The sequence below is a fragment of the Lycorma delicatula genome, chromosome 6 (genome assembly GCF_047948215.1).
Source record: "Lycorma delicatula isolate Av1 chromosome 6, ASM4794821v1, whole genome shotgun sequence".
NCBI lineage: Eukaryota > Metazoa > Arthropoda > Insecta > Hemiptera > Fulgoridae > Lycorma > Lycorma delicatula.
Genome location: NC_134460.1, coordinates 139,000,756 through 139,013,157, shown reverse-complemented (window position 1 = coordinate 139,013,157; position 12,402 = coordinate 139,000,756). Strand labels below are relative to the sequence as shown.

General features: G+C 31.6%; 1 protein-coding gene across 2 annotated transcripts in view; it reads left to right on the top strand.

Annotated features, from left to right (window-relative positions):
- The first annotated feature begins 5,052 nt into the window (after window positions 1-5,052).
- cact (NF-kappa-B inhibitor cactus) overlaps window positions 5,053-12,402 on the top strand; it is a 130,260-nt gene continuing 122,910 nt past the window's right edge. For both annotated transcript variants that reach the window (XM_075368625.1, XM_075368624.1), the window contains exon 1: window positions 5,053-5,160. In XM_075368625.1, coding sequence (XP_075224740.1) covers window positions 5,121-5,160 — 40 coding nt within the window. In that variant the 5' untranslated portion in view covers window positions 5,053-5,120. The remainder of the gene's footprint in view (window positions 5,161-12,402) is intronic.

Below are 12,402 nucleotides of genomic sequence, written 5' to 3'. Positions count from 1 at the left end.
ATTTTGAGTTTAATAATGGTTTATATTGGCCACATTAGGAATGGTAGGTGTATTCGTTGGCCTCCGTGAAGCGAGTGGTAGGGTCTCGGCCTTTCATCCGGAATTCCCGGGCTCAAATCCCGATCAGGCATGGCATTTTCCCTAGTTAAAAAATTGTCATTTCATCTCATTCCTTGAACTAATACCTAACGGTGGTCCCGGAGGCTAAAAAAAAGGTATGTTTCTTCACGAACAAAATAAACAAATTGTCCTAGCATCCTCTTGAACGGAAGAAAAATCGTAGCAAAACTTGATCACACCACCGTCACTCTAAAAAAAATCTGATCTGGACACCACATAACTTCCTCGTACGCCTATTAAATTAGATATACACATTTTTTGCTGCACTTCATTTAAACTTATTTCATTTGAAAGTGAGATACGATCCTCAAATTCTTTAATAAAATGGACAGTTACACAGTTGCATTCTGATGGACACCACATTGCATCAAATTTTTTTGTGGTGTTCGTATCAGCATTTTATATTAGTTTACATATTAATTTTGTTTCACGTGACTCAAGTAATGTGGTATAATTGAGAACTTGTCGTATCCGTAACCATGCACACATCGGTTCTAATCCGACTTCATACATATATTTTTTTTTTAATATAAATATATTGATTTATTAATAATTATTAACCTCTGTAAACATTTTTGAATAAAAATGGTTAGTACATAAAATTTTATTTCACTAATAACTTTTGATTTTTTGTTCGTATTTTTTTTCAATCGGAGTCTAATTTATTAATAAATCAATATATTTAAATTAAAAAAAAAAATAAAAAATAAAAAAAGGAAAAGTAGTCTGATTTGAACCGATGCGTCGTGCTTCCCCTTGTAAAATCCAAATATTTAATTAATTAAAATTTTATTGGGCTATAACTCTAAAACCAATGAAAATAAGTACCAGTTATGATATCGTTGAAAAGCTCTTGATGAGGGCTTATTACTGCAATTAAGAAAAAGTCCAAAATCCAAAAGATTTTGGGCTTTTTTAGACACTTTTGGTTCAGTCGATTGCAATCAAAAGGAAATGTGCACAACTAGATTTTACAATAGTCCTAAATCCAAAATTTCAACATTCTACGGCTTATCGTTTTTGAGTTATGCGAGTTTAATACGTGCAGAAGTCACGCTGAAACTAGTCAAAATAGATTCAGGGATGGTGAAAACGGATATTTCTGTTGAAATCTGAAAACCGAATTTTTTCGCAATTACAATACTTCCTTTACTTCGTACGAGAAAGTAAAAATGAATTGTAAAATAATAAATGCATCAACTAATATTAAAAATATGTATATATACTAAATAAGTAGAAAAATAAATAATATATAAAAGGCATTATTGAAAATTATTTGGAAAATAATATTTAAACAATTTAATGAAGATGCAGAAAGTTCAGGTTTATAGCGGATTTCCAAAGAATTTATAAATCGCTACCGCACCATGTTTGCACACACACACACACACACACACACACACATATATATATATATATACACTATTTGTTCGTTCTACCGGACGCAAATCTTAACCGATTGGGAATAGAGCACTATTGACTTTTAATCGAATTGGTTACAGAAAATGCAGTTAAGGTCATAAAACTTGGTTTTTTGAGTACGTTTTCAAAGTTGACTAAAACTGAAAATTTGCCTTCCCGATGAACTTATTGGGACATAGTTTTTTAAATTTCTAGCATTTATAACCTCATCGACAGAGTAATGTTTATGTTTGAGAAAATTTTTTAACTTTATTTTAATTAAATTTTTGGATTATATTTTAAATGGGTTGGTAATTTATTAAAAAGGAAACAAAGGAAAAAGGAACAAAAAATTAAAATTTTAAAAAACCCACGACGAAAAAGCCTTAAAAATCATGAAACAATTAAATAACTGTATTTTTATCTTATAATCCTCTATGACATTGTAATATTGTTTTTAAGACAATAAAATTTAATATTTTGATTAACCGTCGTGCGTAACTATGATGATAACTAAAGTTTATCTATGCAGTCTACGGTTCACGCACGCCGGTCAATCAAAATCTTAAATTTGAATATCTTAAAAACAATGTCACAGAGGATTATAAGGTAAAAATATAGTTATTTAATAATTTCACGTTTTCCAAGATTTTTTCTTCGTGAGTTTTTAAACATTTTTAATATAATTTAATACTTATTACTTTTTAAAGATTAGTAGACCTGTGCCCAACAGTGGGACGTTTAAACATTGATGATGATGATGATGAAAGTTTAATATACTTGACCGGCTCAAATTATTAAATAATCCACACAATAATGTAGCCTTGCTGGAGTTAGAAAGACTTAGAAAACATTAAAAAGCCGTTTTGAAGAAACATATCTACTGCAGCGTACCATGGTGGCTTATAACCGTAAAACTAATCTAAGAACCTGATCTGAGGTGATACCTATGTAATGTCTATCCCTGATACGAGGTCGAACGTTCACGAGCTGTTAGGGAACTTAAGAGAATACATTCCTTTCTGGATCTCCGTATTAACTGGATGATCCGCGAGGAGTGGTCTATAGTGGCTGGTTTTCTTCGCGCCCTTGCGGTGTGTAGGTCTACAGAGGGAGTTTAATCGAGGAACTCGATCGTGGTAGGTCCCCGGGTGGCTAGGGTTCTAGCCTAGGAATTGGATTGGTTGGAGGTAAGTGCATTGGCATCGTGCCACAGTTATATTGGTGTTGTTTGTGATTCGATTTGGGGCACCCGCTGGTGGGGGTGGCCGCGACGCCGCGGTACGGTAGCCCGTACGACCGGGGGCGTGGCTTCGTTCCGCCGGTGGCGGTCCTGATCGTGACTTGGTGATGCCACGCGAGACTGCACGATTGGACCGGGTGGGGGGGTGCGGGGTTTGTCCCCGGCTCCTGCGCGGACCGGAGATTACGTTTCCCTTGTTAGGTGAACTAAATTGGTCGACTTATTTGGGTGTAGGTTTGAATTTCTATGTTGCGTAAGACATAATTTTGATTGGTATGAGTGTAGCACTGATTTACCTTTCAACTCGTCGATTTCTGAGGCACTCACGGTCACGAACGGTGTTGTCAAATCTGGACAAGCCGCGGGGTTCGCGCTTCGGCGATTTCGGTCAGTTAGTTTGAAGGAATCATGTTAGGTTGGATGTGAATATGTTCGTTTGAGACCTATGTGAAAGCAAAATTTGATTTGTATTTTACTGATGCAAATGTCTGCCGAGGCATTTACATCGGTGGCATCCCGACCGAGGCCTGGCTGATGACTGTGAGATGTAATCAGTTAGAGGGTCTGAAGACGACCTCCGCTAAAGCCCCCAGGGCTCGGAACGGAGGGGGTGTGTGGCGACCGGTAACGTCACAAGGTGGGTGTATTTCCTCTACGGGGCTGGGATGATACCTATGTAGTGCAAAATCTGTAACAAAATCTCTGAAGTGATGCCTATGTAATACAAAAAACCACATCGAAATCGGTCCAGTAGTTTTTGAGGAAAATGTTAACAAATACACACGCAAAACCTCTTATCCCAAACGCATGTACCGTCTCCATTCCGTCGTGGGTAAAAATAACAACGGTTGTAAATAATAAAACCCTTCTCATAGACTGAACTGTAACGCTGCGTTACGTGAAAATAATTTTATTGTCTGGTTTATTAGAGGTAGATATTGTTAGTTTACAGATAAATTTTTTAGTGTAAGTTACAAATTCGAAAAACTTCATATATATATATATATATATATACACAAGTTATGTATACTCGTATAGCACAAGTACAAAGTAAATTGTACTGTTACACATAGAAGGGGGTACCTTCTTATTTTTAATTCAGTTGACTTCTTAAGGTTATTTCAGTCAACTTTTAAAAGTTAACTGAAGTTGTATAACATTATCAAAAGATAATTTAACGGTTTTTAATATTATCTTCCATAATATATTAAACTTTAAAGGTTTCAGGTAAAAGAAAATATTTCAGATAAAACTTTTACTTTCGTTTGTATCTAAAGCAAATATTAAAATAAGCATTAAAAAAGTTTTAGACAAATAAATTTTAATAAATAAAATTTAATTTAATTACATTCATTGAACGGTAATTTATATATATACAATTTTCAAACCACGTATTATCATTTAATCTCATTGAAAAAGTTAAACTTCTGTCATTAATTTTAAAATTATTGGTTTAACAAAGAAAAATAGGATTAAAATATAAGTGTATGGGTGTTTTTAAATGGAATGCGAATCCGTTAAAATCTATTAAATCATCATTAAAGAAATTTTGTCATATTCTGATATCATTCATCAAACTGTTTATTAGTGCTGCCATTTTATTTTCCCTTAACAAAAAAATATGTTTGGTGAAATATTTTTTTTTCTAAAATATACATATTACTATTATTAAATTTTTAATTAAAAATATAAAAAATGAAACCGTCTTTTAAAGAAATAAAAAATATATATACATAAAAAATATTTTTTCTATTTAATTTGTCTACATTTCGACTTTTAGAAGATGATATCAAATTAAAAATAACCTTCAACTTACTAAACCTTAATATGTTCCCAGATTACAAACTAAACAAATAAAAACAATCGAAACGTAATATTTATTTTACTTTTTAATGTGTTTTTTAAAAGCGGTTTTATTTATTTTAAGCTTATTTTAAAGTTTTTATGCAATTTTAACAAACTGAAAATACAGTAGCTATAAATATTCTTTTTAAAGAGGTTAGAAAATAAGATGTTTGCCTAGTATTGTTTAAATTCGAGATTATATTGCATTTTATTTTGTTGCATATTTTAAAAAAAATAACACAAAAGAATTTGTGAACATACTTCTCTTTATTTCTAACAAGGAATAAGGTCAGCTAACATTAATGGCAGCTGGAGTTAACGACACGTTCAAGAGAGTATGCTCGTTGGGTTTTCCCAGTCAGGGAAACCCGTGGGGTCACCATTGCCACAGCCGACACACACACATGTTTACATATACATACACACTAACAGCCAGTACCTGCCATTACCTACCTATAGCAATCATCTGTTGTTTAGTGTACGTCTTCTATCTGGTTCCAACTGAATAAACATGCCGTCTGTTACCATACATACAACTGTCAACTTGTCAGGTAGGTCTTCTTCAGTCTAATTTATAATTTATTGTTATTGTTAACTAGCACAATTTATTCTGCACACGCAAAAACACAATCGTAACATACGAAACGGGAGAAGTAGATGAGATTTGACTATAAGCCGAACATGTAATACAGTATTAGGTTATTTATTAATTTCTTATACATAACTTATTTTCATATACATGTTTTAAGAATTATGCAGTTGTATTTGGAATATTCATATTATTTATTTCACATAAAAGATTTAATTAATATACTTTATTTTTAAACAGCGTAACTCATTGTTACTCAGTTACATTAACACGTGACGTAGTTTATTGTTGGTTATGTAAAAACATTTCCACATATATAAATGAGCACGTAGGCTAGATCTTTATAAAATACGTAGTGAAGTTTTTTTGTTTTATTTGCTTTAAAGTGGGATAACATAAATTATTTTAGGTTTTTATTAATTAATGTTTTATTATTTTATGAATCATCTTTTGATCAATATTTTCATTAGATAAAATTACGTCATTTGATTATAATTATTATCAATATAACGAGGTATAGATTACACACGTTTTTAGATTTTATTTTATATTTATATTTATTTATATATATAACAATTATATATATATATATATATATATATATATATATAACAATTATATATATAATTGTTTTTTTTTTAATTTAACCAGTAATTTTATTTGTATTACGCCTGAATTACAAGATTTCGTAAGTTAACAACAGATTTTAAAAATATAAGAAATGAATGGATTGGTAGGATGGTTTAAATGGACTATTTAAAAAATATTTTTTCTTAATTCACAAATAAATTAAAAATTTAGGTTCACTAAAATTCATAAGTATTTAGACATACGAGTACATGTAGTGGAGTTACCCAGCTTTCCTTTAGTTGCAAGTTTTTAGGCATTATTTAGAAGAAAATCCATGATAAAATTTAAAAAAATGTTTTTTAAATAAGTTATTTTAATTTTTATTTGCTTTAGTTATTTTCTTGTTTCCCGAAAACATTTTATATATATATATAAAACTTTCTCAGAGTATAAATTAGAAAAATTGTTTTCACTGAAAGACTAGTTATATAATTTCTTAATAAGTAAGCTCATTATACAGACAATTTCTTAATTCGTAATAAGTAATTTCGTTAACATTTCTTGAACTTTTCTTGAACATTTGTATATTTCAATAAAAAGGTTTTTCCAAGTAAGTACGGTTAACCGTTTAAAATTTTATAAAATTATTTAAAGAATGTTTTAAACTAATTCTCAATATATTTACTGAAACACAGTGTAATCGTAAAGAAAATCTTTTCTTTGAGAAAGGGATCGGCCCCGTTCAGAATTAGAGGTTTTTTATATATATATTTTAAGCATTTTTAGAAAATATTTACTGTAAAATGTTCAATGTAGAAAAAATCATGAGAGGCAGATCCCAGACACTCCCTTTTTAAATATTTTAAGTTAAAACATGGATAAAAAACGTATAGATACTTATAACACAAGAAGTTGAACTAGAAGGTTAGTGGAAATTCCTAGGATAAAAAATTGGGTGTATGCCATCTTATGTAAAGAAAACGTTCATGAAAACATTACCATTGTACTTGTGATAATAAAAAAAAAAATGTTTATAAAAAGATTAAAACAATTTTTAATTAATAAATTTGTTTTAAACTATTGAAAAATTCATCTCCCTTTCTAACCTTAAATAATTTACATAGCCGTAAATTTAGGAAATTAGAGGATTATAGGATTATATTAAATTTTAACTTTTTACTCATCTTTTATTCAGGATTGAGTTACCTGGAAGTGGTATTACAAACAATAACAAATAAAGGAATAAATACAGATTATTAGCTTATTACCTTCACTTTATTATGAAATACAAAATGTAGAGAAAAAATAAAAATTCTGTAAAAATAGAACCAAAACTTTTTTCTCTCGATTATGCTAAATAGTAATCCTGATAAATTAAAGACATTTGTTATTCTTTGGTTGTGAGAGAGAGTATGATTATTTGAAAAATACCTGGGCAGTCTCTTATTTTATATCTGAATTGTGCTAACTGGGGTGAATAAAAGAGAAGCGAGCAAGAAGGTGATTTTTCTCTGTCTTTCTCCCCCACTGTCAGACTATCTTTACATCATGTTATCAGACGAGTACCAGTAACTTGTACAGTCTATTCTTTTACACTTATTTATCTTTTTCCGAAACATGGAATGGAATGTAGGTTCAAAAATAAAGGAATGTACAGATAACTATTACTGAACTAATATTAAATTAAGATTAATTTAAGATAAGGAAAAGATAATTAATGTTGATAAGAAATATTTATTTTAATTACTTTAACTTTGTCACCTGACACTGTTTAGGTATCTCTAAAATCGAATTATAAAAATACATTGTATATAAATTAAAAGAAAAAAAAAATCTGTTATTTATTTAAATAATATTTATTCGTGAAGTAACCAACTGTACTTCAAAATTTAAAGTTTTTCTAATAGTAACATGTTCTACATTCATAAACTTTCACTGTCTTGTTGTTTATTTAGACTGATCTCATTAGATTATATAATCGCTCCTTGCTATTACCACTACTACTACATCTCCTACTATATTGCTTGTTTCTAAACTTCTTCGTTTTTCCCTTCCTTAGTGGACAAACATACCGTCGAAAATTTTATTCCATATTTCAGTTCCTATCGTAGGCAAGTTTAAATGAAACTTCTGTATTTATTAAATATATGTTTATAATTCTTTTGATCTCATATAATATTAATTTTGTAAATAAAAATAAAGTTAGCGTTAGACTATTTTCAAGGTAAAATAAAATTCTTTAATATTAATAACAGTTTTAATAACATAAAAATGCGATACAAGTAAATATTGAAATTGATGTAACCTCAAAATAATTGAGAAAAAACTGATAAATAATCAGTTAGAAAAAGAAACTGGAATGCTATTGCGTCCTTACTCATTTATACTGCTTTATACCAAACCCATCAGATTGCAGGTTATATTCAGTCCAAATAGTTTGGTAAGTTCATTGTGTTTACAGTGACTAGTTGTAAAGTGAACATCCAACTGATAGAAGAGATCGTTTCATACCTTAGCCATCGTGTGTGGAGTAATGAAAGCGACAGCTGATTCAATCCGGTGCCTGAAATCGGGTGAGTAGATAGCTGAGGCGCATACACAAAATCTAATGGGATCAGATCGGGTGACTTGGAGGCCATCCCAAACAAGCTCCTGACCCTGTAGGGGAAGACATCCTCCATATGACGGTTTCGATTGCCACGCCACTCACATTGTACCTAGCTCTTATGGGCTTTACCGGAGGTCATCTTCAGTACCTCGGTAATGATTTCTTTCGGTCAAGCCTCAGCCAGGATGCCACCGATGCAGACGCCACAAGCGACATTCCCACCGGTGTGCTACTAACAAAAACTCCAAAGAAAACACATCTAGTCAAGTCTCAAAGAAGACTGAATGACTTTCTAAGTACGAAGGAAATCTACCTACCCGAAGGTAAAATTGGGTTCGACGCACGATGAATCATAAAAAACAAAACATAAGAATAAATAATGTAACATAACATAACCAACTGAAAAAAATGTATTACCAAACAGAAACAAAGACAGCAACAAAATAACAATAAAACCAAACATAATCACAAAGAAGGAAAGTCTAAGTGAACATCACACCTCTTCAGCGATCCATTCTTTAAATATGCAATAAAATATTTTACGATCACCAATTCGGCCCGGCTTTTCCAATTAACACGGAGATCAAGTGTCGATCAAATAGTATCAAGCCGACAAATGGTTTTTGTACGCATTTAGTCATACCTACCACATACATATATCACATGAGCATCGTCCAACAATCCGCATTGCAGACACTACCAGAGTCCACCAGGCCGAATTTCTGTAGTCTGTCCTGTAAAGTGCCATGCCCTGAAAGAAATGCGTCAGATACTTGTTCAAGTGTACCCAAGAGGCGTCTCGCAAATCAACAAAATTAGGGAAAAGATCATACGTATAACGCCCACACTCTGCCTCATCACATCTGGCCTGCCACAGGGCGACACCATGCTGTTCTATTTCTTTTATTTTCTCAGAAGTGAAATCACTTGAAGTTTTAGTAACATAACGCTCTTACCTTTCAGACGTAATCAAGTCTATCGGTTTCACGCCTGCGATCACCAAGATCGCCTCCCGTAAAATTATACGGTAACCACCGGTTACCGTTAACAATATAAGGCGTTGACCTCGTAACAAAATATCCCGGTAGCTTTTAAATTTTAACCTATCCGCCCAAACAGGCGTCGTATGAAGCATAATTGCCTCGCAGACGCTTTTATATAAGATACTCATAGTCTTAAAATTAAGACCCCAATCAGGATTGACCACACGTCGAATTCCGAAGAAGGCATTACAGGCCTTCCCCGCGACGTATTGAAAGCGCTTCTTAAACTGCAATTTCTCACCAACACCCCGAGCTATTTTTGAACCTGAACATATCTAATACCCCTGATATCGATAAGCGGAGTCGCCGCCACATAGCCAAACGGCCTTTGAGGTCTTCGTTGAAGTCATCATGGTCTTCGTTGATGATCCCATAGCTTGAGTATCCTGCATGCTTGAGTGGCTCGTAATTCGACCCCTTCTCCGCAAACCTCCTTCAACATGCAGGAGCCCATCGTCAGCGTAAGAATGGACCCGACGATGGAGGTCCCCAATAAGCTCCGTCGTCGGTTCCATTCCGACCAATCCAGCGGTTAGGGAAAGTCTTTCAGACAATCCCTTAGAATGCCAGTGCGAAGGCGCACCATCTTGTTGCCAAATAAAATCCTTTGGTTTGTCTTGCAGTTGAAGAAAGAGCCGCAGCATGTCCAATAACCAACGCCTGATTCGTTAGAGAAAAAAAAACGGCCCGTAAACTTCCATTAGGATATCACAAAAAAATATTTAATTTTGGGGAGTCTCTTTCGAATTGTAAGAATTCATAGGGATTTCTAACCCCCAGATCCGTATATTATATGTGTTAACGTTTTCATTAAAATGAGACGTTGATTATTCGTCACTATACGTAATACGATCAAGAAAATTTTTACCTTATGCTTCAACATCTCGATTTCGAAATCGGCACACACAGCGTAGTCGGTAAACTTCAAAGCCTAAACAGCTGTAAACGATATGGATGCATATGTAAAAATTTCCTCAAAACATTCCACTGTAATCATCGGTATTGCTATTTAACGGCTGACCTTCCTAACAGATTTTTTAAAACTATACAGAAAGATTCCCTGAAACGTTCAACATTTTCTTCACATACCGTCAGTCGTCCCGTCCCCTTCTCTTTACACAGACATCCTGTCGTTTCAAATCGATTATGCTACCGACGAATGTTATTGTCATTATAGGTCACAATTAAACTTTCTACATTTAGAATTTTCCAAAACACAGAAGGCTTTCTGTTCAGGAGTTTTAATCTTTGATGATGGCGCTGTTCAAGCAAATTATAGGGAATCGGTCTACGAACATAAATAAAACTTTTTTTTTTTCTAGTCTTAAATCAAAACTGCACCTCTTCCAATTAATTATAACAAATTAAACCCTGATATTCTTTTTTGTACATCTTATAGATTGTGCATTACACGTTTTTAACAGATACATATTAAATTCCGTACGAATTTAAGCTAAAAAAAATATCAAAGGTTACTTGAAAGTTGTGAATTTATATTGTATACTTTGTATCAAAATACAATTCTTTGAAAACCTTTACGAAACTAACATTAAAGTAAAAGCAATGCGAGCTATACAGGTTCTGATTTGGTAATATTTTAGTTTGCATGATTACTGAAATTATTAATTAAATTATTACGTGTTACGTAAATACAAATTGAAATTATAAAAATTAGTAAATGGTAAATTGTAATGATAGCAGATATAATATATTAAATTATGAGCTAATATTTTATAGGCTGTATAATGTATATAATAGACAAAAAGGTACAGAATAGTAGCGTGTTATATTAAAACGTGTCGATTATCGAATCGTAATCTAATTAAAAAAAATTAATAAATCCATTCATTCAAAATTACCAGAAAGTTTGCTTATATTTATTTATTTTTTTTGTAAATTTATTCGTTTTAGTTATTTTTAACAAGTCTGTTATACCGTTTGATAGAAATAGAACAACTAATAATAAAAACAATAACATTTTTTTTTAATGTAGGGTTTTTTCAATATTAAGACATATCATTTATTTCCTTTGTTTCTTTTATAATTAGAACTGATAAATATTTATATGAAAAAATAATCAAGTAAAACGTTTTACTCCTAATATAAAATTATCATAAGTAAAACAAACAATGTAATTTGAATATGAAATTACTGTGTACTTTATGTATATTCAGTAGCAGTTTTATTTGTTATTCATATAGCCTAGTTAAAAGGTTTATAGTTTAAAGCCCACCTTACAATGATTTCACTCAGAAAAAAATAGAAGAAATTTCATCGTCATATAAACTATATATTTTTTTAAATCGATTTTTAAACGTTTTGGAAGGATTTTTAAATACGATTTGATGGTTAATAACTCTAAATCAATAACAACAGCAATTTTTAAATATTTTCCGACTGATGCTCCGTTTTGGAGGGAATATTCCTTACAGTTCCCGTTCATAAATACAAACAACGGTTAACAAAAAGTTATTAACCTAATATTTAAGTTTAATGAAGATACTACTCCACAAGTATATTGCAGCTGAAATAATATACTTTGGCCAAATTGGCGTAAATTTACTTACATAAATTTTGTTCCACAAGCAAAACAGAACTATGAAAACGTCAGCTCGAGTGCGAAGATATCATGTTAATCAGTATTATTAATTATGGTATCTTTTGTTAACCGATGTTTTCAGTATGAAACTTATTTTAATGAATAAAATAAAACCAGTCAACAAAATTAGATAATATAAGAAAATATTCATTTTTTATCTAATCATGAGATCATTTCCACAAAACTTGACTATCCTTAATAATTTAACATTAATTTTAAAGCTAGTCATTGCCCATATACGTATATGTATACTTTGTATTCCAGCACTCATTCATTATTTGCTACACTTATTGTTCTGACCATTTTTCAAATTTCAACTTTCCCTAATAAATCGGTAATTTTTAAATTGTTCAATGAGGAATGGGAAAGAACAACCCTTTAAAG